At 42.2% G+C, this 25422-nt stretch overlaps 1 protein-coding gene across 8 annotated transcripts in view; it reads right to left on the reverse strand.

The window, feature by feature from the left end:
* Window positions 1-637: 637 nt before the first annotated feature.
* Window positions 638-25422, reverse strand: part of TMEM192 (transmembrane protein 192) — a 30078-nt gene continuing 5293 nt past the window's right edge. Inside the window, exons 2-8 of one of the 8 annotated variants that reach the window (XR_010409608.1) lie at window positions 23334-23480; window positions 14703-14967; window positions 10157-10291; window positions 4573-4675; window positions 4174-4253; window positions 2414-2589; window positions 638-1035 (exon numbers count right to left, since the gene is read on the reverse strand). Coding sequence is in view for 6 of the 8 variants with exons in the window: in XM_045880184.3 (XP_045736140.1) it covers window positions 2477-2589; window positions 4174-4253; window positions 4573-4675; window positions 10157-10291; window positions 14703-14967; window positions 23334-23480 (843 nt within the window). In the remaining 2 variants the exon portion in view is untranslated. The other 7 variants (XM_064585229.1, XR_010409609.1, XM_045880184.3 and 4 more) reach the window with 7 other exon arrangements.

Here is a 25422-nt window from a genome sequence, read left to right on the forward strand (position 1 = left end):
GAATCCTGCCTTAGAGGAAAGAGGAAAAAGAATTAGCTTGATTCATGTAAGACTTGGGTTTGAGTCCCTGGAAGAAGAAAAGGGCCTCCAGCCCTTTTAATATACCCTTTGGGTATATTAAAATTCAGTCAAGACACTGCTGGCTCTCAACCCAAGAATACATCTAATGTGGCTTTTAAAGATTTTATTTATTTATTTGACAGAGAGAGACACAGCGAGAGAGGGAACACAAGCAGGGGGAGTGGGAGAGGGAGAAGCAGGCTCCCCGCTGAGCAGGGAGCCCGATGTGGGACTCGATCCCAGGACCCCAGTATCATGACCTGAGCCGAAGGCAGACGTTTAACGACTGAGCCACCCAGGTGCCCCTAATGTGGCTTTTAGCGACTGATTCACTGGTGTGAGCTTTTTCACTAGTGCTGCAGTGTCTGCAGAACACAAAACAATGAAATATTTCCAACAAATAGAAACTGAGGACTCTCCTTATATATAAAAGAATATTATGTTAAGAAAAAGAATATCCCAGGAGAAAAATACGCAAAAGACCTGACCCATACACATTCCAAAAGACTGACAAAAGGCCAAAGAATATGGAGGAAAATGCTCAACTTCATTAGTAGTCAAAGAAATGCAATGTGAAACAATGATGCATTTAAAAAAATTTTTTTATTATTATTTTTTAAAGATTTTATTTATTTATTCATGAGAGACAGAGGCAGAGGGAGAAGCAGGCTCCCCGCGGAGCAGGGAGCCTGATGCGGGGCTCGATCCCAGGACCCTGGGATCATGACCTGAGCCGAAGGCAGACGCTTAACGACTGAGCCACCCAGGCGTCCCTGCATTTTTTTTTTAATCCATCAGATGGGCTAGAATGAAATAGACTGATGACACCCACAGTGGGTGAGAGTACAGGACAGCAGGCAGTATTGGTACAATTCCTTGGCAGTGGGATTTCAAATGATTTTTTTCCTTCTGTTTTTCAACATTGCTCTTCTAAAAAATGAGCTTTTAACTTCTGAGTCATGATGCTGTTGTCATCTGAAATAAAATCCCCAAATTATAGAAATACATATTACACGTATATGCATACAGACTTTTCAATAAAACGTTACTATGCCTGCCCTAGTTCAGGGCCAACTCTTTCTGCCACCTAGCTTCCTCCACATTGCACTGTAATCGGATCCTCCTGAAAATAAAACTGACTCTGTCACTTCCTTGCTTGAAACTCTTCAGTGGATCCCATTCCAGGGGATCCCTCACACAGGTAGCATCAGGGCACCCTCCCAGATCTGACGTTCTCCAGCTCTCCTCCTTGTCCTCCCTCACACTTTTGGTGTAGACTCGACACAGTGCCTGTGACCTTTGTAGCTGCCTTGCTTTACTCTTTTAATTTGCCTGGAATTCCTACAGCCCCTTCCCTGCCAGGGCACCCTGACCTGAAGTTCCTACAGTTCCTTGGGCTTACAGGCCATTATTTCACTTAGCACAGAGCCTAGAAATCCTAGTCCTCTTCCTCCTTACAAACCAGGCTCTTAACTTTTCTATCTGCTGTGCTACCACACCACCTGCCTGGTGAATAGAACGCTTAACATTTAAAGTGCTTTGTTCATTACCGTGTTTTCCTAGTTCTGATACTTTGTTTCATTTTTCTGATTGTTTGATATGTTCATTATTGAGTTTAGAAAAGTCTTTGTGGTTCTACAGACATACATTAGAATCTGATTATCCTAACTTTTTAACTGTATCTTTCTCTGTAAGCCGAAGTTCATCCTATAAACCTTAGAAACTGACTATAGACCCCAATTGCATTTAAAACTAAGTAAGAACCATCTCCCACTGGTGTTTTCCTTTTGAAAAGGAAAATAGCTGAAGGCTGTTGGGAGGAGGTCATCGAGAGGACATGACTGCTAGTTCATCCATGAGCTGGACTTGGGCCTTCAGAAGCTGCTCACCCCCTCCCCTGTCCTTGGAATGTATATTCTGCCCACCGTTCGCACAGTGGGAGCTGGTCCAAGGACATACCTTTGAGAGAGCAGAGTGCTGTTGAGAGATCTGGATGGTGTATGTGACTGAACCCAGTTAAGCCCTCTTTTTTTTTTTTAAAGATTTTATTTATTTATTTGACAGAGAGAGACACAGCGAGAGCAGGAACACAAGCAGGGGGAGTGGGAGAGGGAGAAGCAGGCTTCCCGCGGAGCACGGAGCCCGATGTGGGGCTCGATCCCAGGACCCCGGGATCATGACCTGAGCCGAAGGCAGACGCTCAGCGACTGAGCCACCCAGGCGCCCCAGTTAAGGCCTCTTTATAAACTTTCATGATTCTGGCAGGCGGATGCAGGGATCTGCTCACCCTGTAGGCACCCAAGACAAGCCTTGTAACAAGTAAGTTCCCTTGTTTATTAAAGCCCCTACCTACCAGTCTGGAGGGGTCTGCCTCTTTCTTTGGTCTCTCCCAGCCCTCCATGTACAAGGGCCAGTTTCAGATTATACCCAGGAAGCTCCTGAGGAGGCTGCAGACCGACAAAGGCAGTTTATAGCTTCTTCCAGAACACAGAGACAGATTTCCAGAGAAGGCAATGGCTTTGAGATAGACTTATTTAAAAGAAAAAAAGAAAAAAAAAGAAGGGAGAGAAGATAAGTCAGGAAACTTGGATACGATCTGAATTTTAAAAAATATAATTTTGGCTTTAGTTTGTGAACGCTGTCATTTTGAGGCTTCAAGGAGACTGCCTACAGGTGACACACCAACACTTTCACCTTGGTAGAAAGCTTTTAGAATGTCCCATCAATGACTAGAGCTAAAGGAAACTGGTGTTCGCCCTCCTAAGTACCTGGATGTGACCAAATCAATACATCCCCTGCCAAACAGTTGTGTATAGCTTACGGGTTTTCAAATGAGGTCTTGATTTATTCGGCTAATGACCAACACACATGATCACAAATGTCCCCTCCCATCCTATTAAGCTTTCTAGGGCAGTATATAAAGGTGCTAATGCAAATGGATAAATTAAAGGGGCAAACTAGGAAAACTGGGGAAATAATGCCCTTTACTCATAAAAATGCTTCATTTCACCTGGAGAATTAGATATGATTAATATCTATATGCAAGTTTATATGACACCTCATTCTCATAATTTAAAAGTGTACTCCAAGGGGGGCCTGGCTGGCTCAGTTGGAAGAGCTTGTGACTCTTGATCTCTGGGTTCTGAGTTCGAGCCTCACATTGGGTGTAGAGATTACTTAAATAAATAAAACTTAAGAAAGTGTAATTCAAGGCTAAAAAAGGTTCTTTTTAGACCAACGTAAAGCCACAGAACATACCTTTCTTGATCTAATCAAGGTATAGTCAATACTGAAACACATGGCAACTTTTTGAAGAAGGATTAAAATAAAGGGAACGTTCTCAAGTTTTCTCCAAAGTATTTCAGCTGTTGCCAATGGAAGGTGCTGCTGATGTAACGAGCAACACTTGTCAGTCTGACACTGGTCTAAGTAATCTTGATTATCTTATTTCTGGAGAATGGAAAACTGTAGGAGTTTGCATAGTAAATCACCTAGTGAGACTGGTCTTACAAAGAGGAAATTCTCCATAAGAGCTACCTGGGCCAAACTGTAATCCCATACCACACAAGCATGTTCAGTACATGAGGAGGCTCTGCAGGGGAAAACAACATTAACCATAAAAACTACTGACTTCTCTCATCACTTTAAGAGTGGAAAGAACTTATTTGATCAAACCCTTGTTTCAACCGGATCATCATGTCAGATTTCCTCCCTATAAATAGCCAAATTATTACCGGGTTCTAATGTTGGGCGAGAAGATGTTTACACTATACCTTTGATCTTAGGATAAACCAGACAGTTAAACCACTTCAAAATGTGCAAACACACGTGTTTTCCTCGAGTTATCCGGGCTCTGCGAAGTACCTTTCAAGTGACCCACAAGTCCCACCTACTAAACAGCCACACAGGTGAGAGCGAAATTCAGGCTTCCAACAAAAACTGTCAAATGTTATCTGGCCAAAACTGCCATTCCCGAGGACAGCGTGTCAGGTCGTCCAGTCAGTCTTAGATTCCTCTGCATTCCTCTGCAACTGCTTTCCTGACCTTGAGCCTCTCACCCGCGACTGGGCGGAGAGTCGAGGTCAGAGGAAGTGAAAGTCAACAAGCGCTTACTCAGCAGGGCATTGTGTCGCTTCAGGTAGGCGATTATGTCTCCTTGCTTTTCAACGATGTCTTCTAGGCTTGAAATAGTCCTGCAAAGAATCAGCATATTCACCAATACTCATTCCTCTCTTTGCAAATGGGTCCCCTCCCAGTTTTCAGTACAGCATACTGTAGTTGTGACTTTTTCTTAAGATGTTGTAAGCCAAGGTAATATTCCAAAATGAGATTCTTTCATTAGACTTGGTTTTATCCAGCTGAATGGGAGTAAGCAAATCAAACTTAATTCTAAGGGCACATATGCGTAATCATAAACTCCAAGCGTAAGAATGTTTTCTAGATATCCGGGGCAGGGGGGAGGAACCTTATAATTCTCTTTCTGTAGTCTTTCATTCCCCACCCAAAGCTTACCTGAATCCAGTCTCCGAGGTAATATTGCTGGGGTAAGCATAGATTTTTTCTTCTTCAAGTACATCAGGCTGTGGTTTGGCTTTATTAAATTTTCGAATTTTCACTAAAATAATAAAGTCATTATTGTCAGGTTATCTAATTATGAAAAAAACTTTTACTTCCATTTTTTCAAATTATATTAATTGGCTATGCTTTTCAAGTAAGTTAATGCGGATAAAAATGCTTCATAAAGTGAATAAACAGGTTTGAATACTGATGCACTCAAGCCTTTGAAAGTCTATGTGCCAGGCCTGAACTAAACACTGGGAACACAGAGAGCATCATTATTGTTGATAATAGTAACAGCTATGATTTTTTTGTGAATTTAAAACACAGAAGAAGGCACGGGTGAACTCTTGTGCATGGACGGCCTCATCCAGTTCTCAGAATCACCCCCTGAAGTAGATGCCCTTATTACGCATACTTCCTACAATAAAGTGAAGCCCAGGGGAGTTAAATATGTAGCCAGGTTTCCAATCCAGGAATCATGACTTTGAAGCCTCCACTGTTGATACTACCCTATAAAAAGCGCTACTGGTCCAGGGAAAAATACAGATGATAACTCTACATTCCAAGACAATATGAAAAGAACCAAAATCAAAGCTTGCACAAGGAGCTGTGACAGCCCTGGAAAGCAGCCCCTTAACTAAGCAGGAGTGGGATGGGAGGGAAAACCATGGAGAAGGAGGATGGTAGGGCGTGAGTCCAGCCTTGAGGGAAACACGAGAATTAATCGCACAAACTAGGGGAAGAGAGAAGAAGGATGTTTTAGGTACAGGAAGAGCCTGAACAAATACTTAGGACCTTGAGGAGTGGTGTGGGTGCGTGCGTGCGTGCGTGCGTGCGTGTCTGTGTGTATGAGGGGGTGGAAAGGTAGGCAGGGAAGACGTGAGTGACTGGTGTTGCCATGTCAAGGCATTTAGATTTTGTCCTGAGGGTAAATGGGAGTCACTAGCTCACCATCATCCCTGAAGGGCAGGGCTGAGTAGGGCCAGCTCATGGAGAGCCTTTTATGCCACACCAAGATTTCAGATTTTCTTCCCTAGGCCTTTAAGAAAACTCTGAACAGGGAAGTTGTTAATGATCAGAGTTATCTCTGAATACAATTACACTGGCAGGAGAAAGGAATACGAATTAAGAGGACAGAGGAAGGGAGACCAGTAACGTGCCTGCTGGAATCATCCACGCAGGATGTGAGGGGCGTCTGATCGAGGCAGTGGAATGACAGAGGAGAGGAGACAGATGTGGGAGGCAGGCAGACTGAACAGGACTGATAACTGAGGGAGGGAGAGTAAGGTGGAAGGAAATCCAGGACGACAAAAAGGTCAGATTGAGCAAGAGCTGCGGGCTGGCACTGTTAGCTGAGCTAGGGGAGGAGGGACAGGATGGGGGAAGGTTTGGAAGAAGAGAAGGATGTCCAGGTCCCTCTGTCTTGCTACACTGCAACGCCTGGATGGAAATGATCACCAAGCAGGTGACGATAAAGGTTTGGGTGGCTCTGTTCATCTGAGGGCTGCCCCCTAGTGTGTAGATGGGTAACTTTTAGTATGTAGAGAAAAAGGACGTGGGAACGCTGAAACCTGCCAGTATTAAAGAGGTGGGGAAAAATCTGTTAAAAGGGAATGGAAATGAATCTCCAGAGAGGAAGGAGGAGAACCGGGAAAGAGCAGTCGGTGTTCACTGCCAGAAAGGTGAAGACATGGAGAGGACCCAGGGGATGTGGCAGTTTGAAGGCCACCGATGAACTTGGCCGTTTGTGGGGATAAGCGATGTTATGGACTGAACTCTGTTCCCCGAAAATTGACATGTTGAAGCCTCATCCCTGATGTGACTGTCTTTGGGGATAGGGCCTTCGGTGAGGTAATCAGCATTAAATGAAGTACTAAGGGTGGGGCCCTGATCTGACAAAAGAGACACCAGGATGTGCTTGCACAGAGCACAAGGCCGTGTGAAGACAGAGCCAGAAGGCAGCTCGAGAAGAGAGGCCTCCAGAGAAACCAAGCTTGACCACACCTTGACCTTGGACTGGCAGCCTCCAGAACTGTGAGAAAATGAATCTGTGTGGTTTTAGTCACCCAGTCCAGGTACTGCACTGTGGCGGCCACAGCAGATGACTGCAATTTGGGGGGGGGGGGGGGCTGGCGTGGCAAGGAGGCAGAGAACAGACACAGTGAAGGCGCCGTTCCCCACCTCTCAGGGGTGACAACAGGCCAGGACAATTCACACCTCTGGATAATCGTTAACTGGGCTGGGGCTTTGCCCTGCCTGAATAATAACTCTGGGACGGGGCTGGAATGAGTAGTCAGTTTCCACCAGAGATGGCTACAAGGGGGGAGAAAGCCAGGGTTGGAGGCCGGGACTGTCAACTGGGACTGAACACGAGAACTGTATGCGCCAGGCCTCATGAATGAGGGGGAGGGGAAATGGGTTAGACTCCGGCACCACATTTTTTAAAAGCTCCACATGCCATTCTTTCCCTTTTTATAACAACTTTTCAGATATAATTCACGTATCATGCATTCACCCGTTTGAAGTATACAATTCAATGGTTCAGTATTTCAAATTGTGCAACCACCTCCACAGTCGATTTTAGAACATGTTCATCACCCCAGAAAGGAACCCGGTATCCATTAGCAGTCATTCTTCATTTGCCTCCTGCCCCCAACCCCAGCTCTAGGCAACCGCTAATCTATTTCCTCTCTCTATACTTGTGCCTGTTCTGGGCATTTCGTATCCACGGACTCATACAATAGACTGTCCGTAATGGCTGCTTCCACTTAGGATAACGTTTCAAGGCTCATCCACATTGTAGCACATATCAGTACATCAGTCCATGTATTCATTCCTTTTTAGGACTGAAAAATATTCTATTGTATCGATCAAACACATTTTGTTTATCTCTTCATCAGTTTATCCTGATATCAATTAGATGGTTTCTCTTTGGGCTTTTATAAACAGCGCTTCCTTGAACAATCGTGTACATGTTTCTGTGGCGATGTCTTGGATATAAACGCGGAGTCACGTGACACTCTGTTTCTCCTTTTGTGGAACTGCCAGGCTCCACATATGATTTTTTTTTTTTTTTAAGATTTTATTTATTTGACAGAGAGCCACAGCGAGAGAGGGAACATAAACAGGGGGACTGGGGGAGGGAGAAGCAGGTTCCCCGTCGAGCAGGGAGCCCGATGTGGGACTCGATCCCAGGATTCTGGGATCATGACCTGAGCCGAAGGCAGCCGCTTAACGACTGAGCCATCCAGGTGCCCCAAACTGTCTTATTTATAATTAATTATAAATGCTACAGCAAATCCTTTAAAAAGTACAGTAAGTCCTAGAGAAATAAATCTTGGACTACATTTTAACAGTATTAATTTCCCCTTATTTACATGATGACATTCACATGATCTTTGGAATATTGTCACCTCCTTCTATGTCACAGAGCATTCTATAGGTATTACAGAAAATACTACAAGAAGGCTTGCACCCCTTGTAGTAAATGAAAGTTGTAGAGTACTAAAATAACAGGCTAAGTGAATTCTATATTTGGATCTCAACTATGACCTCATTTACAGCATTTGACAGACATGTTGTAGATTGGAACTGATCTCAATCAACAAGGTTAATTCAATATTCATTTGTCATATGGATCACTTTATGGAAACAGCAAGCTGTTTCTTATATACCGAAAAATTAACCTTACTTTAAAACTAGTCTCATTCTTTTCTAGGAAGTTAAGTGGGTGATACACATTTATTTTTTTAAAGTGAGGTACAAAATGTAATCCTCTCCATAATTTGGCTCATCGTTAGCTGATAACTATAGAAAAATTTACAAAGATCAATCAATAATGTGACATTCACATTTACAAACTAGTCGCCCTGTTCATATTCTAAACACTCTTCTGTAGGCCTAAGGAGATGCACAGAAAAAAAAAAAATCAGTAAAATGAAACATAAGCTGAGACCCATGTGACTTTGTCCTTCATAACAAAAAGAAATGACATCTTTCAAAATGGATACACGAGATATTTTATTGTCACAAAATAACTGTTATGCAGTGCCAGAAAATAAGCTACTATTTTGGACAGGTTTTACTGCATGTCAATATTGCAACAGGAATGAAATCTAGATTTTTCCAGGGCTTGAATTTTTTTCTGTTAAAAGTATCCTTCCATCTATTTTTCATGTTAACATATCTAAAGTTTACTTTTATTTTTTTTTTAAGATTTTATTTATTCACTTGAGACACAGAGATACAGAGAGAGAGAGAGAGAGCGAGCATGAGCAGGGGGAGAGGCAGAGGGAGAGGGAGAAGCAGGCCTCCCGCCGAGCCAGGAGCCTGATGCGGGGCTCGATCCTAGGACTCTGGGATCAGGACCCGAGCTGAAGGCAGACGCTTAACCATCTGAGCCACCCAGGCGCCCCTAAAGCTTACTTTATTTTTTGAAAAGATTGTTTATTTTAGAGGGAGAGAGAGATTCCTCAAGCAGACTCCCCGCTGAGCACAGAGCCTGATGTGGGGCTCGATCCCAGGATCCTGAGATCATGACCTGACCCGAATTCAAAAATGAGCCACTTAACCAACTGAGCCACCCAGGTGCCCCTCTAAAGTAAAGCTTACTTTAATTTTACCAATGAGAGTTCTGAGAGAGAGAGACAGAGAGACAGACAAACAGACCAACCCTCAGACAGCTCTAAATTTAGAAAATGAGTTCATAGGGGCGCCTGGGTGGCTCAGATGGTTAAGCGTCTGCCTTCGGCTCAGGTCATGATCCCAGGGTCCCGGGATCGAGTCCCGCATCGGGCTCCCTGCTCTGCGGGGAGCCTGCTTCTCCCTCTGCCTCTCTCTCTCTCTCTGTCATGAATAAATAAATAAAATCTTTAAAAAAAAAAAAAAGAAAGAAAATGAGTTCATAAATGGTTTACCCTAAAGCAAGTCCGGGATAAATGCAGTTTCACATGCATTATTTATTTATTTACTTATTTTGTATTTCGTCATTTCAAATTTAAAGATTTTTTAAAAAAATTTATTTATTTATTTATTTGAGACAGAGAGAACGAGAGAGAGAGCACATGAGAGGGGGGAGGGTCAGAGGGAGAAGCAGACTCCCCACCGAGCAGGGAGCCAGATATGGGACTCTATCCAGGGACTCCAGGATCATGACCTGAGCCGAAGGCAGTCGCTTAACCAACTGAGCCACCCAGGCACCCCTCGTCATTTCAAATTTAAATGCCAGACTTACATCTCAGTTGCCTTTGAAGAAGCAGATGTTTGTGGGCCTTTTTAATTTTTTTTTTTTTAATGATAAGGTATCACTTGACTTGACAAAAATTAGTTGATGACACAAATTTAGGAGCATCACTCACTGGTATCTTGCTGTTGGTTTGAAACTGAGGAAGTCTGGATGTGGTCAGTAATGAAAGGTAAACAGGCTCGCAGCTGCTAGAGAAGCCTTGCCATGAAGATAATGGCCACGCTTCCCATTATCAGGGATGAAACAAGCAGTCAGAGGTCTTTAGCCCAACAGTCTCGTTGTAATTCTCACCTGTGTAAACGAGCAGACACGTCAGGGAACAGATGAGTTCCAGGGCCAGGATGGCCAGGATGAGGTCAAGATACAACCTGCTGGGCTCCGGGAAGGAGTGCTGCACGCACAGCACGAGGAGGAGAGCTGTGCTGCCTGAGGAGGAGAAAGAAGCGCGGGGTTAGCAGAGGCCCGTGGGGGCCCACACGGCAGGGGCAGGCGCGCACCCAGGCCCTTCTCTACTGAGCAGCGAAGGAAGCTAAAGTAAAAAGCCCAAACTGCTGCTCTCTTGAGGGAAAAACCCCAACACGTCAAAGAGTTAATGATGCCTCCAAAATACAATTACGTAAGAATCTGGATTTTCTTAAAAACTAAGAAATGATTTTTTGCTCTATAAAATGATTAACAATGGCACTGTGTGGAGTCCCATGTGCATTTAAAAAGGGATGCAGGGGCTCCTGGGCGGCTCAGTCGGTTAAGCGTTGGACTCTTGATTTTGGCTCAGGTCATGATCTCAGGGTCATGGGATCGAGCCCCTTGTCGGGCTTCACGCTTAGCATGGAGTCTGCTTGTCCTTCTCCCTCTGCTCCTCCCCCTGCTCTCTCTCTCTCAAATAAATAAACAAATAGGGATGCAGTTTTTAGAAATTTGCATTATCCCAGTTCTTCAGAATCCAGAGGCACTTGAGGACCCTCATGGCCCATTCTGGTCACATAAGGTAACAACAGAGAACTGCACGGAGGTCAAGAATGTTGCAGTTATGGGGACCGCGTGGGTGGACAACTGGGACACGCTGCTGACTGTGGACAAATGACCTGACACCTCTGCTCCTCAACTTGTCTGAAAAATGGGAATGGCAGTACCTTCCTCACAGTGCTCTTGTGAGGAATAAATGAGTTAATATGTGAAAATTACTTAGAATGGTGCTTGGCAACTATTTGATAAATATGAACTGTCCCCCCCCCCACACACTTAGCATATCTATTATTTGGTTTTGAAGACCATTAGCCTTGTTCTGTACTTTTATTTTGAAAAATACAGCATAGAAGAAAAATAAAATTCTGGAGCAAAGAGGCTGGGTCTTGCCATCGTGTAGGGTATGACTGAGTCTGCCACAGGGACCTGCTTGGAGGAAGGGCTATATGGCGGTGTGCCTGGGATTGTGAAAGATTACACGAAGCAAAAATTATTATTATGTAAAGATTTTATGTATTTATTTGTCAGAGAGAGAGAGAAAGAGCACAAGTTGGGGAATGGCAGGCAGAGGGAGAAGCAGGCTCCCCGCTGAGCAAGGAGCCCAATGTGGGGCTCGATCCCAGGACCCTGGGATCATGACCTGGGCTGAAGGCAGATGCTTAACCGACTGAGCCACCCAGGTGCCCCGAAACCAAAATTATTATAATAATGCTGATGATACCTACCATTTATTGAATACCTACTAGGCACTGTTAGTTCACTTCTTCCTACAACAGAGTTTGTGTGAGAAATACTATTTCCCCAATTTTATACAGAGAAGATGTCAGGCTAAAGCTAATCACTATCTGACAATACTATCACCTGCCATTGAAACAATGGTTACACTCATCTGATTAGCTGGACGTTCTATGTCTTCATGGATTTACCTTTTTATTCTTCATATAAGAAAAAAATACTTAAAAGAAAATAGAAACAAGGTTAATACCTGCCCCAATCTCTTTGGTTTTCTGGGTCCTTATATAAGCAACATAAAAGTGATGCCATCTGTGATTAAAATAAGGGTCCAATTGCTTAGAAACATTAAGTGTCATATGTTAGCAAGAATTTCAAAGTGAGGGCGCTGGGGTGGCTCAGTCGTTAAGTGTCTGCCTTCAGCTCAGGTCATGATCCCAGAGTCCTGGGATGGAGCCCCGCATTGGGCCCCCTGCTCGGCCAGGAGCCTGCTTCTCCCTCTCCCACTCCCCCTGCTTGTGTTCCTGCTTTCGCTCTCTCTCTCTGTCAAATAAATAAATAAATAAAATATTAAAAAAAAAAAATTTCAAAGTGAGCGGAAAGGTAAAGATCAGACAATCCCTTGGTGGGCCTCAAAAATACTATTTCCAGGGGCATCTGGGTGGCTTAGTCGTTGAGCGTCTGCCTTCGGCTCAGGTCGTGATCCCAGGGTCCTGAGATCGAGCCCTGCATGGGGCTCCCTGCTTGGCGGGAGGCCTGCTTCTCCCTCTCCCACTCCCCCTGCTTGTGTTCCCTCTCTCGCTGTGTGTCTCTCTCTCTGTCAAATATACAAATAAAATTTAAAAAAAAACAAAAAAAAAACAATTTCCAGACCGCTCACTTGAGAGACTGAACATTATTTTGGTCATAATGCATATAAGGTCTTTAAGTTAAAAATGTGTTTTGGTTGGGGCGCCTGGGTGGCTCAGTCGTTAAGCGTCTGCCTTCGGCTCAGGTCATGATTCGGGTCCTGGGATCGAGCCCCGCATCGGGCTCCCTGCTCCGCGGGAAGCCTGCTCCTCCCTCTCCCACTCCCACTGCTTGTGTTCCCTCTCTCGCGGTGTCTCTCTGTCAAATAAATAAATAAAATCTTAAAAAAAAAAAAAAAGGGTTTTGGCTTTTATCTTTGTGGGTGGGAGGAAAGGTTATAGTGACATCTCCTGGCCAAAAGCAAGTACTACACAACAGCTGCTGAACATACAAGCCAAGGTCTTCCTCAGGGAGCAGTAAAAATGTCCCCCCTTTCGTGAAGAGTCAACATCAGCCATCTCTATAAAATGCTTCTCTGTTATCGCGGGGCCCTGCAGCTTCCATTGAGAACATCACTGAGCGGATGAACTCGCAGCTTGCCCTTTAAATTCTGTAAAGGTGTTTTTTTGGGAAAAAAATTAATTTCAAATCTGGTTTCAAAATGTCTAAAAGTACTTATTCCGGACTCAAACTGAAAAAGAGGGTCTTTTAAAAAGGTAGGAACTTTGAACACCAAGGCAAAAATACCTAAAGAAGTTCAATTTAATTCCATTCAGCCTTTAAAATGTTTGCAACAGGGCGCCTGGGTGGCTCAGTTGGTTGAGCGACTGCCTTCGGCTCAGGTCATGATCCTGTAGTCCCGGGATCGAGTCCCGCATCCGGCTCCCTGCTCGGCGAGGAGCCGCTTCTCCCTCTAACCCTCCCCCATCTCATGTACTCTCTCTCTCTCTCTCATTCTCGCTCTCTCAAATAAATAAATCTTTAAAAAAAAAAAAAACTTGAAAATCTGAACTGCTATTCTCTTAAAAAAAATTAAAAATAAAATGTTTTTAACAATAAACAAAGTGGGTACTAATGCAGCTAAGTCCTGTACGGACTTTCTGACCTTGCCTTCATAAAGTGTTTTTCAAGTTTTCCATTTTGGATAATGCATTTTATTATATCACAGTCTCTCACTGAAAGAAAAACCCTGAACTTCATTTAAAGTAAAGCAATTCCTTCCTCTTATCCTCCAAGTATCAAATAGCAACAGCATTTGTATCGTCTTGAGAGGATTAAGATGGCTCCTACCAAAGCGGGGGGTCTACATTACACACAAGCAGATACGTGGACAACATGTTCACAATGATGGGGGGCAGAAAATGCCACCCTAAAATACACTTTCTAGGCATGAGGATTATTTTAAGCTGATTATTTTTAAGAAACAGCGGACACAGGTGGAGCTCTGAAAGCTGAGTAGCATTTACCCTTTTGTAAGAGACAGTTACAAGGGAAAATTACAGGCGTGTCCTCCTCTCTGTCCAGGAAGAGAAGGAAGATTGTAAATTTCTAGAAACAATTATCCACAGAGAAGGCACAGACTTAAATCTGCATAACAATCTCACCGTTGTTTACAGAGCTTTGCTGGTAACCTCCCTTAACTCCTCCAACCGCCTCACCACATCTCTGGTCTCTTGGGCTAGAGATGGTATTTAAGGTGGTGGCGTGGCCCATCTGGAGAGTTACTCAGTTTTCTTGGGTCTCTCCCAAGTACACAGGAGGTATGCATGTTACTAAACTTCTGTTTATTTTTCTCGTTAAGCTTTTATTACAGTGCAGTCTCAGCCACAAATCTACCTAGAAGGGTAGATGGACATTTTTTTCCCCTCCCCTATGATAACAAACACAGATGTCAAAGGAATATTAAGACTATATTGGGGCGCCTGGGTGGCTCAGTCAGTTAAGCGTCTGCCTTTGGCTCAGGTCATGATCCCAGGGTCCTGGGATCAAGGCCCGCATTAGGCTCCCTGCTCAGCGGGGAGACTGCTTCTCCCTCTCCATCTTCCCATGCCCTGCTGTGTTCTCTCTCTCTCTCTCTCAAATAAATAAAATCTTTAAAAAAAAAAGAAAATTAAGACTATATTATTGGGAAAAGTTTTCAATTAGCAATCAGTGCACCTCAGGGAAACCTCATTGGCTACGATATTGTCCCTTCAAGCCATTAAGGTGATCCAAATTTCAGTGGCCACAACACACATCACTCTGACAAACATGAGAGAATGTATTTGATTATAAAGTCAAACCTCACATTTTCTTTCTGCTGGCATTTCTGCCACGCCAGCTAGCCACAGACAAGCTGAGCCAGACTCACCGGTTGAGTGTATCATCAGTGCAAGTCCTTTAAGATGCCTTGTGGATAGGTAGATCGTGTTATAGCCTCGGTTTCTGACTTTGCTGTGGTGGTACTGGATGTAGCGTTCGAGAAGGAAATGCAGAATCCACAAAATAACTTTTCCAAGGATTATGACGGTCTGCACTTTCAATGGGTTGATATAGTTCCCTGGGCACTTGTCCTCAATTGGATTAGGGTAAGAGCAAAGTACACCTGTTAAAAATGCTAAAATGACAAATACAACCTGGCGGAAAGGAAAGCAGTAGGATTAATATTCAGTATTTGGAATTAAAAAATGATGATCACCATCCCAGCACATACTCATACCTATGACTTTTGCTATTATAAATGAATCTAAAAACAACTTTTTTTGCCATTTTACAAACGTTTTAAACAGAAAATTTGGAGAAAAATTTGCAGAAAATTTGGAAACAAATCACAAATAAGAAAAGTCACCCTAAATCCCATCTAACAGAGATGAGTACTTAATGTTAAACAATTTCTTGCCCACTTCTTTTATTGAAGAGTAAATACAGTTAATTTAGTGCTTCAGAGGTAACTAATAAAAATCACGGTTTAAAAAACTTTATTTCTAGTTTCAGTTTTTTTTTTTTTAAAGATTTTATTTATTTATTTGACAGAGAGAGAGATAGCGAGAGCAAGAACACAAGCAGGGGGAGTGGAGAGGGAGAAGCAGGCTTCCCGCTGAACAGGGAGCCCGATGTGGGACTTGATCCCAGGACCCTGGGATCATGACCTGAGCCGAAGGCAGACGCTTAACGAATGAGCCACCCAGGCGCCCTCTAGTTTCAGTTTTAAGAGAACAAAAATAACTATCCAGTTGGATTGACAAAAAATTAAAAGACTGGTGCCATAATACAGGCAAACAGACATTCTCATATATTGCTACTGGTCTGGAAAGAGATGTGGAAAAAGAATTTGGAAGCATCTTGACTCAGTAATCCTGTCTTAAGGACTCTACCCATCAGAAGTAAAAGCACCAGTATAGAAGGTTCTATGGATATGAATATTTACTGCAGGATTCTCTATATTTGCAAAAAACTGAAAATTGCCCCAAGGATATGTGTTCATTCATAGCAGAATGCCTGAATAAATTACGATACATCTACTTGTGGGGCACCTGGGTGGCTCAGTCGTTAAGCGTCTGCCTTCGGCTCCGGTCATGGTCCCAGGGTCCTGGGATTGAGCCCCACGTTGGGTTCCCTGCTCCGCAGGAAGCCTGCGTCTCCCTCTCCCACTCCCCCTGCTTGTGTTCCCTCTCTCCCTGTCTCCCTCTGTCAAATAAATAAAATCTTAAAAAAAATTTTTTTTAAAAAAAAAGATAGATCTACTTGTACAACAGAATATTATTTGGCTATAAAAAAATTAACTAAATCTCCCTGTAATTTGGATGGATGTCTGTATGTTAAGATTAAAAGAAGTTGTAGAGTAGTAGTTCAAAGTGTGGTTTACAGACCAGCACAATCAGCATCACAAGGGAACTAGTTAGAAAGGCAAATTCTCAGATCCCACCCCAAACCAGCAGAATCAAAAATCTCTGGGGGTGTCACCGAGCTATCTAGTTTAATAAGCCTGCCAGGGAGTCTGTCGCATGCTGAAGTACGAGAAACACCTCTGCAGAATAATAAATACAGATTATCCCACTGGGGGATGGGGGAGGAAATGGGGGAAATCCTTTTATATATGTACTAATCTTTTTGTGTATATATACATATATATGTATGCATATATATGTATACAAAATATATGTATGATATATATAAAGGTATAATATATGCCCAGCACACAGGACCCTGAGATCAAGACCTGAGCTGATGGGCGCCTGGGTGGCTCAGTTGGTTAAGCGACTGCCTTCGGCTCAGGTCATGATCCTGGAGTCCCTGGATCGAGTCCCGCATCGGGCTCCCTGCTCGGCAGGGAGTCTGCTTCTCCCTCTGACCCTCCCAACCCTCCCCCCTCTCATGTGCTCTCTCTCTCAGTCTCTCTCTCTCAAATAAATAAATAAAATCTTAAAAAAAAAAAAAAAGACCTGAGCTGAAATCAACAGATGGTCACTTAACTGACTGAGTCACCCAGGTGCCCCTCTTCTTGTATATATTTGTAAGAATTGAATGAAAGGCACTGAGATACACCCATTTATTAACTTGGGGAGAAGGGCTGAAGCAGAGAAAAGGGAAGATACGATTTTATCTTTGTACACTTTGGTAATGTTTTACTTGTAACAATAAGGAAGTTATTTTGTAATTTAAAAAATCAAATAAAGAAAAATATAGCATTAGTATTCATCACAAAACATTCAATAGCAGGCAATCCTAGCATATAATAAATCTATTTAAAATATATGTGATTTGTCTAAGCAATTTGCCAAGAGCAGTCATATTTGCTATGGCAACTCAAGATGCCTATTAGCATAAAGGAAAATTTGAAAGGTCAACAAATTCCTTATCCTGGAAAACACTGTACATTGAACCAAACTGATCCATTTTATATAAAGTAGCATACAGATATTTTTGTTTTTTTAAGTTTTTACTTAAATTTCAGTTAACATATAAGGTAATATTAGTTTCAGGTGTACAATATAGTAATTCAACAATTCCATACACCACCTGGTGCTCATCACAAGTGCACTCCTTAATCCCCCTCACCTAGTTCACGCATCCCTGCCCCCTCCCCGGGAACCATCAGTTTGTTCTCTATAATTAAGTCTCTTTCTTGGTTTGTCTCTCTTTTTTCCCCTTTGCTCATTTGTTTTCTTGCTTAAATTCCACATGCGTGAAATCACATTGGCATTTGTCCTTCTCTATTTTGCTTAGCATAATACTCTCTAGCTCCATCCATGTTGTTGCAAATGACAAGATTTCATTCTTTTTTATGGCTGGGTCATATTCCCAGCCATAAAATATTCTCTTTTTTATCCATTTAACAACTGACGGACACTTAGGCTGTTTTCATAATTTGGTTATTATAAATAATGCTGCAATAAACATCAGGGTAGGGTGCCTGGGTGGCTCAGATGGTTGAGCGTCTGCCTTCGGCTCGGGTCATGATCTCGGGGTCCTGGGATCGGGTCCCGCATCGGGCTCCCTGCTCCTTGGGAGCCTGCTTCTCCCTCTGCCCCTCTCTCTCTGTCTCTAATGAATAAATAAATAAAATCTTTAAAAAAACAAAACAAAACAAAACATCAGGGTACATGTATCCCTTTGAATTAGTGTTTTTGTATTCTTTGGGTAAATACCCAGTAGTGCAATTGCTGGACCATAGGGTAGTTCTATTTTTAACTTTTTGAGGAACCTCCATACTGTTTTCCACAATGGCTACACCAGTTTGCATTCCTACCAACAGTGTAGGTGGGTTCCTTTTTCTCCACATCCTCGCCAACAGCTGTTGTTTCCTGTGTTACTGATTTTAGCCATTCTGATAGGTGTGAGGTGACAGGTCACTGTAGTTCCGACTTGTATTTCCCTGATAAGTGATGTGAGGCAAATTTTCACGTGTCTGTTGGTCATCTGGATGTTTTCTTTGGAGAAATGTCTGTTCATGTCTTCCTGCCCATTTTTTTAATTGGATTTTTTTTGGGGGGTGTTGAGTTTTCTAAGTTCTTTATGTATTTTGGATACTAACCCTTTATCAGGTATGTCACTGGCAAATATCTTCTCCCATTCTGTAGGTTGCCTTTTAGTTTTGTTGTTTCTTTTGCTGTGCATAAGTGTTTTATTTTGATGTAGTCTCAATAGTTTAACTTCTGTTTCTCTTGCCTCAGAAGACTTATCTAGAAAAAAGTTGCTATGGCCGATGGCAGAGAAATTACTGCCTGTGCTCTCTTCAGAGTTTTATGGTTTCAGGTCTCACATTTAGGTCTTTCATCCATTTTGAGTTTATTTTTGTGTATGGTGAAAGAGAATGACGCAGTTTCATTCTTTTGTATGTTGCTGTCCAGTTTTCCCAACACATTTGTTGAAGAGACTGTCTTTTTCCCATTCAATATTCTTTCCTGCTTTGTCGAAGATTAATTGACCATATAATTGCGGGTTCATTTCTGGGTTTTCTATTCTGTTCCACTGATCTCTGTGTCTATTTTTGTCCCAGTACCATACTGTCTTGTTCACTACAGCTTTGTAATAGAGCTTGAAGTCCGGTATTGTGATGCCTCCTGCTTTGCTTTGCTTTTTCAAGATTGCTCTGGCTATTCAGGGTCTTCTGTGGTTCCAGACAAATTTTACGATTATTTGTTCCAGCTCTGTGAAAAATGCTGTTGGTATTTTGATAGGGATTGCATTAAATGTGTAGTTTGCTTTGGGTAGTATAGACACTTTAACAGTATTTGTTCTTCCAATCCATGAGCATGGAATGCCTTTCCATTTCTTTATGTCATCTTCCAATTTTTCATCAGTGTTTTATAGTTTTCAGAGTATAGGTCTTTCACCTCTTTGGTTAGGTTTAGTCCTAGGTATCTTATGGGTTTTGGTGCAATTGTAAATGGCATTGATTCCTTGATTTCTTTCTGCTGCTTCATAATTGGTGTATAGAAATGCAACAGATTTCTGCACATTGATTTTGTATCCTATCGAATTCATTTATTAGTTCTAGCGTTTTTTGGTGGAGTTTTTCAGGTTTTCTACATAGAGTATCATGTCATGTGCAAATAGTGAAAGTTTTACTTCTTCCTTGCTGATTTGGATGCCTCTTCTTTCTTTTTGTTGTCTGATTGCTGAGGCTAGGACTTCCAGTACTATGTTGAATAAAAGTGGTGAGAGTGGACATCCTTATCTTGTTCTTGGCCGTAAAGAAAACCTCAGGTTTTTCCCATTTAGGATGATGTTAACTGTGGGTTTTTCAGATGGCCTTTATGATGTTGAGGTATGTTTCTTCTAGGCCTATTTTGTTGAGGGTTTTTTTAATCACGAATCAATATTGTACTCTGTCAAATGTTTTTTCTGATCTATTGAAATGATTATATGGTTCTTATTCTTTTTTTAAAAATTAATGTGATGTATCATGTTGATTGATTTAGGAGTATTGAACCACCTCTGCAACCCAGGAATGAATCCCACTTGATCGTGGTGAAGTTTTTTTTTTTTTTTTAAGATTTTATTTATTTATTTGACAGAGAGACACAGTGAGAGAGGGAACACAAGCAGGGGGAGTGGGAGAGGGAGAAGTGGGCTTCCCGCCGAGCAGGGAGCCTGATGCGGGGCTCAATCCCAGGACCCTGGGATCATGACCTGAGCCGAAGGCAGACGCTTAACGACTGAGCCACCCAGGTGCCCTGGTGAAGGATTTTTTAAATGTATTGTTGGATTTGGTTTGCTAGTATTTTGTTGAGGATTTTTGCATCTATGTTCATTAGAGATATTGGCCTGTAGTTCTTTGTTGTGGTGTCTTTATCTGGTTTGGGTATCAGGGTAATGCTGGTATTTTTCTTTTTTCTTTTTTTTAAAGAAATATATATATATTATTTATTTATTTATCTTTAAAATTTTTATTTATTTGACAGAGAGAGCACAAGCAGAGGGAGAGGGAGAAGCAAGCTCCCCCCACTGAGCAGGGACCCCGATGCGGGACTCGATCCCAGGACCCTGAGATCATGACCTGAGCCAAAGGCAGCTGCTTAACCGACTGAGTCACCCAGGCATCCCTTTTTCTTGTTTTTTAACACAAGATTTTCTTAGTCCTAAAATTAGGGCAATCGATCACATAGTATCGTAGGCAGGCAATTTAATATAAAAAGGTTTTTCAAAGTCATATGTGTGTATGTTTGTGTGTATGCGGGGGGTATAAATACATACAGAGTATGTTACACAAATTAAAGAAATGTTATTAAAAAAAAAGTAAGAAGAAAAACAGGCCATAATCCAGGGACCAGGAGGCCACCTCTTCAGCTGATAATCTGGGGATCGGGAAGCCATGGCGGAACCACGCCACACTTACTACAACTACACACGGAAACAGGATGCACCTCTCTCCTCAGGGTATTCAGTTCTGAATTCAAGTCTATACAGTGTGTGTTACTGGAGCAGCTGCTGAACGAGTCAATGAACCACATTTATTCTCCTCATGAACATGTGGGATTGCTAAGCATATGCGCTCTTGGTTTTTCACATTGTAGCAAAGAATAACTACATCCCCTAGTGCTTCAGATCTCAATAACCAAAATGGAGATGACTAACAGACTAGCTGCAGAGCCATCAATAAGCCTACACCAAGACCATTCACACAGATAGGTTTTTTGTTTGTTTTTCCATTTAGGGGTTTCTTTTTGTATGTGATGTTGAATTTATTGACTTATTTATTTTTATTGCTATAACTGACCTATAACATTGTGTAAGTTTAAGGAGTACAACTTGGCTTTTTGTTTGTGTTTTTTGTTATTGTTAACTTTTTATCTTATTTTAGTAATCTCTACACCCAATGTGGGGCTCAAACCCACCACCCTGAGATCAAGAGTCACACCCTTCTCCAACTGAGTCAGCCAGAGGCTCCTACAACTTGTTGATTTGATACATTTATATATTGCAATATAATTACCTTCCCAGCATTAGCTAACACCTCTATCACTTCACATAATTACAGCTTCCTTTTTGTGGTAAGAACAATTAAGATATCTAATTTCTTGGCAACACTGAAGTTTATAATACATACAATATGGTTGACTGTAGTCACTATCATTTATCTCTAGGACTGATTTATCTACTAGTTGCAACACATGTGTTTTTAAAAATCCCCAGACATTTGGGGAGCCTGGGTGGCTCAGTCGGTTGAGCATCCGACTCTTGATTTCAGCTCAGGTCATGGTCTCAGTGTCGTGGGATCAAGCCCTGTGTCGGGCTACACACTGAGGCTGGAGCCTGCTTAGGACTCTCTCTCTCTCCCTCTTCCGCTGCCCCCCGTCCCCACTCATGCTCTCTCTCAAAAAAAAAGTCTCCAGATATTTATAATTTTATCATAGTTTAAAATATGGTGCAACAATAAGTATTGTTCTGCTGCAACTTGATTTCTCTGCTTGACATTATTTCCTGTGTAGATAAATTGATAAATTTCTGTGTCAACATACAAAGATTTATCTACATCTTTTTTTTGTTTTAGTAACTGAAAAAGTAATACATGTATATGGCAAAAAAAAAAAAAAACACCTCAAATAGTACAAAAGGCAAATACTAAAAATCTATCAGCTGTGCCTTCTACTGAGGCCCTCAGTCCTCTACCTCAGTGGGAACTAGTATTAAAAGGAACTTGTGAATGCGTCTAGAAATTTTCTGTTTATATACAGGAATATACATGTACACCAGCCCTCTCAATTATCTTTTATTATTTTTTTTAAATTTTATCTGTTTGAGAGAGAGAGAGCAAGCACGAGCGGTGGGGGGGAGTTTATTGGCCTTAAAAACAGACTGAAAGGAGTCTTTCTAGTCAATAATATGGAGGAAATCCATGGAGGATAGAAAATTAAGAATTCTCTTTTTGGATATTTTAAGTGTGAGATGCCCTTTAGACATCTCAGACACTTAACCGACTGAGCCACCCAGCCACCCTGCAATCATCTTTTAAAATGTGCAAATAGGAACATTCTGCGCAATCCTGAATGTATACCTGTATTTGTGAACACTCAACAATGTAAGTGTGAAGACTGGTCTAAATCAATAGATACATATCCACCCTGTTTCATTTTCAACAGGTGCAGAGCATTCCTTCATATGGATGGGACATCAGTGTCCTCTGAATAGTGGTCGTTGCAATATCTTAATATTACAGACAACAGGGCGCCTGGGTGGCTCAGTCGGTTAAGCGACTGCCTTCGGCTCAGGTCATGATCCCGGGGTCCTGGGATCGAGTCCCACATCGGGCTCCCTGCTCTGTGGGGAGCCTGCTTCTCCCTTTCCCACTCCCCCTGCTTGTGTTCCCTCTCTCGCTGTGTCTCTCTGTCAAATAAATAATAAAAATAAAATCTTAAAAAAAAAAAATTACAGGGGCGCCTGGGTGGCTCAGTTGGTTAAGCGACTGCCTTCGGCTCAGGTCATGATCCTGGAGTCCCGGGATCGAGTCCCACATCAGGCTCCCTGCTCAGCAGGGAGTCTGTTTCTCCCTCTGACCCTCCTCCCTCTCATGCTCTCTGTCTCTCATTCTCTCTCTCGCAAATAAATAAAAAACAATCTTAAAAAAAAAAAAATTAAAAAAAAATTACAGACAACATTACTATTATCAACAATATCCTTGGGGTGCCTGGGTGGCTCAGTCGGCTAAGTGTCTGCCTTTGGCTCAGGTCATGATCCCAGGGTCCTGGGATCGAGCCCCGCATCAGGCTCCCTGCTCAACGGGAGACCTGCTTCTCCCTCTCCCACTCCCCCTGCTTGTGTTCCCTCTCTTGATGTCTCTCTGTCAAATAAATAAATAAAATCTTAAAAAAAAAAAAAATACAATATCTTTACATGTGTGCAAATATATCGACAGTAAATTCTTTGACGTAGAGAGATAAGTAAAAAAGTATGCACATTTTAAATGTTGATAGATGTGGCCAAACTGCCCTCTGCAGAGCTTATATATATTTTTAAGAATATTACCTCTGTACGGATTACTTTGTCCCAGCCAACTTACATGTATTAATAAGAGAAGATTTGCTATGATGACTGTAGGAAGAGGATGGAATCTGGGTCTAAACTGGGCATGTAATGAATGATGTGGGAGATGCTGGGTGTCCAGAAGGGGGTCATCTTCAATACTTTGGGTGAGATCCAAAGAACCCTGAGGTACAGAAAAACAGAAGCAAACTATAATCACCACTTTCTAGATTGTGTTTCTAAGACAAATCTATTAAATTCTAAAGCATTAAGTACCATTACACAAGTTAGAGGCAAGAAAAATACACTCCCTACCTAAAGCCAATTTAAAAATATCATAAACTTCTAGGGCGCCTGGGTGGCTCAGTTGGTTAAGCGACTGCCTTCGGCTCAGGTCATGATCCTGGAGTCCCGGGATCGAGTCCCACATCGGGCTCCCTGCTCAGCGGGGGGTCTGCTTCCCCCTCTGCCCTCTTTCCTCTCGTGCTCTCTGTCTCTCATTCTCTCTCTCTCAAATAAATAAATAAAATCTTTAAAAAAAATATATCATAAACTTCTAGGTAACTACTGTATACAAACTGGTGAAAACAAGTATTAAAATGGGTAGAGGAAATCTTACTTCAGTTATCTTCAAATGAGGTAATATATAATGAGGTTAAAGCAAACAATTTTTTCTTTAAGTTCTCAAAACTTAGATTTGATTTATCTAACATTAGATTATTGATGAAATAATTACATATGGTTGCAATTCTTAAACTACATCTTGATGTTTGGAAAGTTGGTGGAGGCTTTATTAAACTTTCAGTTATGACAGAAATGTTTTAGAGAAGGAAACAGAACACCCTGATAGATCCTCAAGGAGACTTTAGTTTATAGATACAGGTTCTCAATGAAAACAACCAGTTGCAAAGTCCCTGGCTAGCTGATGGGGTTGAGCTGAAACCTAAAAATTCCGTTTGTCTTATTTAAAGGTATTGTCTCGACAGGAACAGTACTATCAGGTCTCTGGTACGTATAACCATCTCTTAATCTCAGACCCTTGCTGAAAACTATTATATATAAGGTACTAGAAGATAAAAAAATACAAAATGTAATCCAAAAGATTACATTTTCACTGGGGAGACTAGGGATAAAGGCATACAGGATGAAATAATATTGTAAGTGAGCTAACTGGACAAAAATAATATGGAAATAAAGATTTCATCAGAAAAAGGGAAGCCTGAGAATAGCATTTGGAAAGAGAGGATAAAGCTTCTTTGGAAGGGGTAGAGTGAGACAAATGGTATAGGGATGGTTTCTGGGCACCAGATTACAAAGATAAAAAATAATAATCTGGAGCCTAACTCAGATCTGGGGTGGCCTTCTCAGTCTCCAAACTCAGGCTTTCAGTGCTGCTCTACAATTTTTTTTTTCATTCAATGCCTACATATAGCTTCCTGTTTAGTTTGCCGTAACTTACGGTCGGATTCTGATTATTTCTGTTCTTGTCAAGACTCCTCTGCCTCTAGCTCTCTCTCAGGCAGCAGATGTCCCAGTCTCCACGGCGCTTCCCTTGGCTACCATCTGTGCATCCTTCCAGGCCCCGCGGGGGCAGTTCCCACAGGTAGCCTCCCTGGGCATCCAAGCATCTGGATCATGCCACACCTCCAGGCCTTCCCACACATTTGGTGCTCATACTATCATACTATCCTGTGATGGTCTTATTTCTTACCTATCCTCCCCAGTAGATTTCATGAGACTCACAACCTCCCCATCACTTATTTGTCTTTGCACTCCTAGCACCCAATAGTGACTCAGGGTTGGCACCCAGGGAACAGATGATGAACGAATGACGGTTCCAGACCTATCTCGGCAGTGTTCCTAACTCAGTTAGGGTTTCATCAAAGACCTGGGCTAATCAGGAGAGATTATCGGGAGTTGTGGGGAGAATCAGCTCTGACTAGACAGAAAGGCATAAGTACTGTGGTTACAGGCAAGCTCCTAGGGCAAACTGCCTGGGTTCAGACACAAGTTCTCCTGCTTCCTAGCGGTGAGCAAGTTACTTCATCTCCATGCCTTTTTCGGCATCTCAGGAAACAGAGTTCTAACAGCACCCGTTTCATAGCTTTAGTGGGAAGATTAAATAA

Source organism: Mirounga angustirostris, unplaced genomic scaffold (assembly GCF_029215605.1).
Source record: "Mirounga angustirostris isolate CCGP_5_RB_7025 unplaced genomic scaffold, mMirAng1.0.hap1 SCAF_2, whole genome shotgun sequence".
In the NCBI taxonomy this organism is placed as follows: Eukaryota; Metazoa; Chordata; class Mammalia; order Carnivora; family Phocidae; genus Mirounga; species Mirounga angustirostris.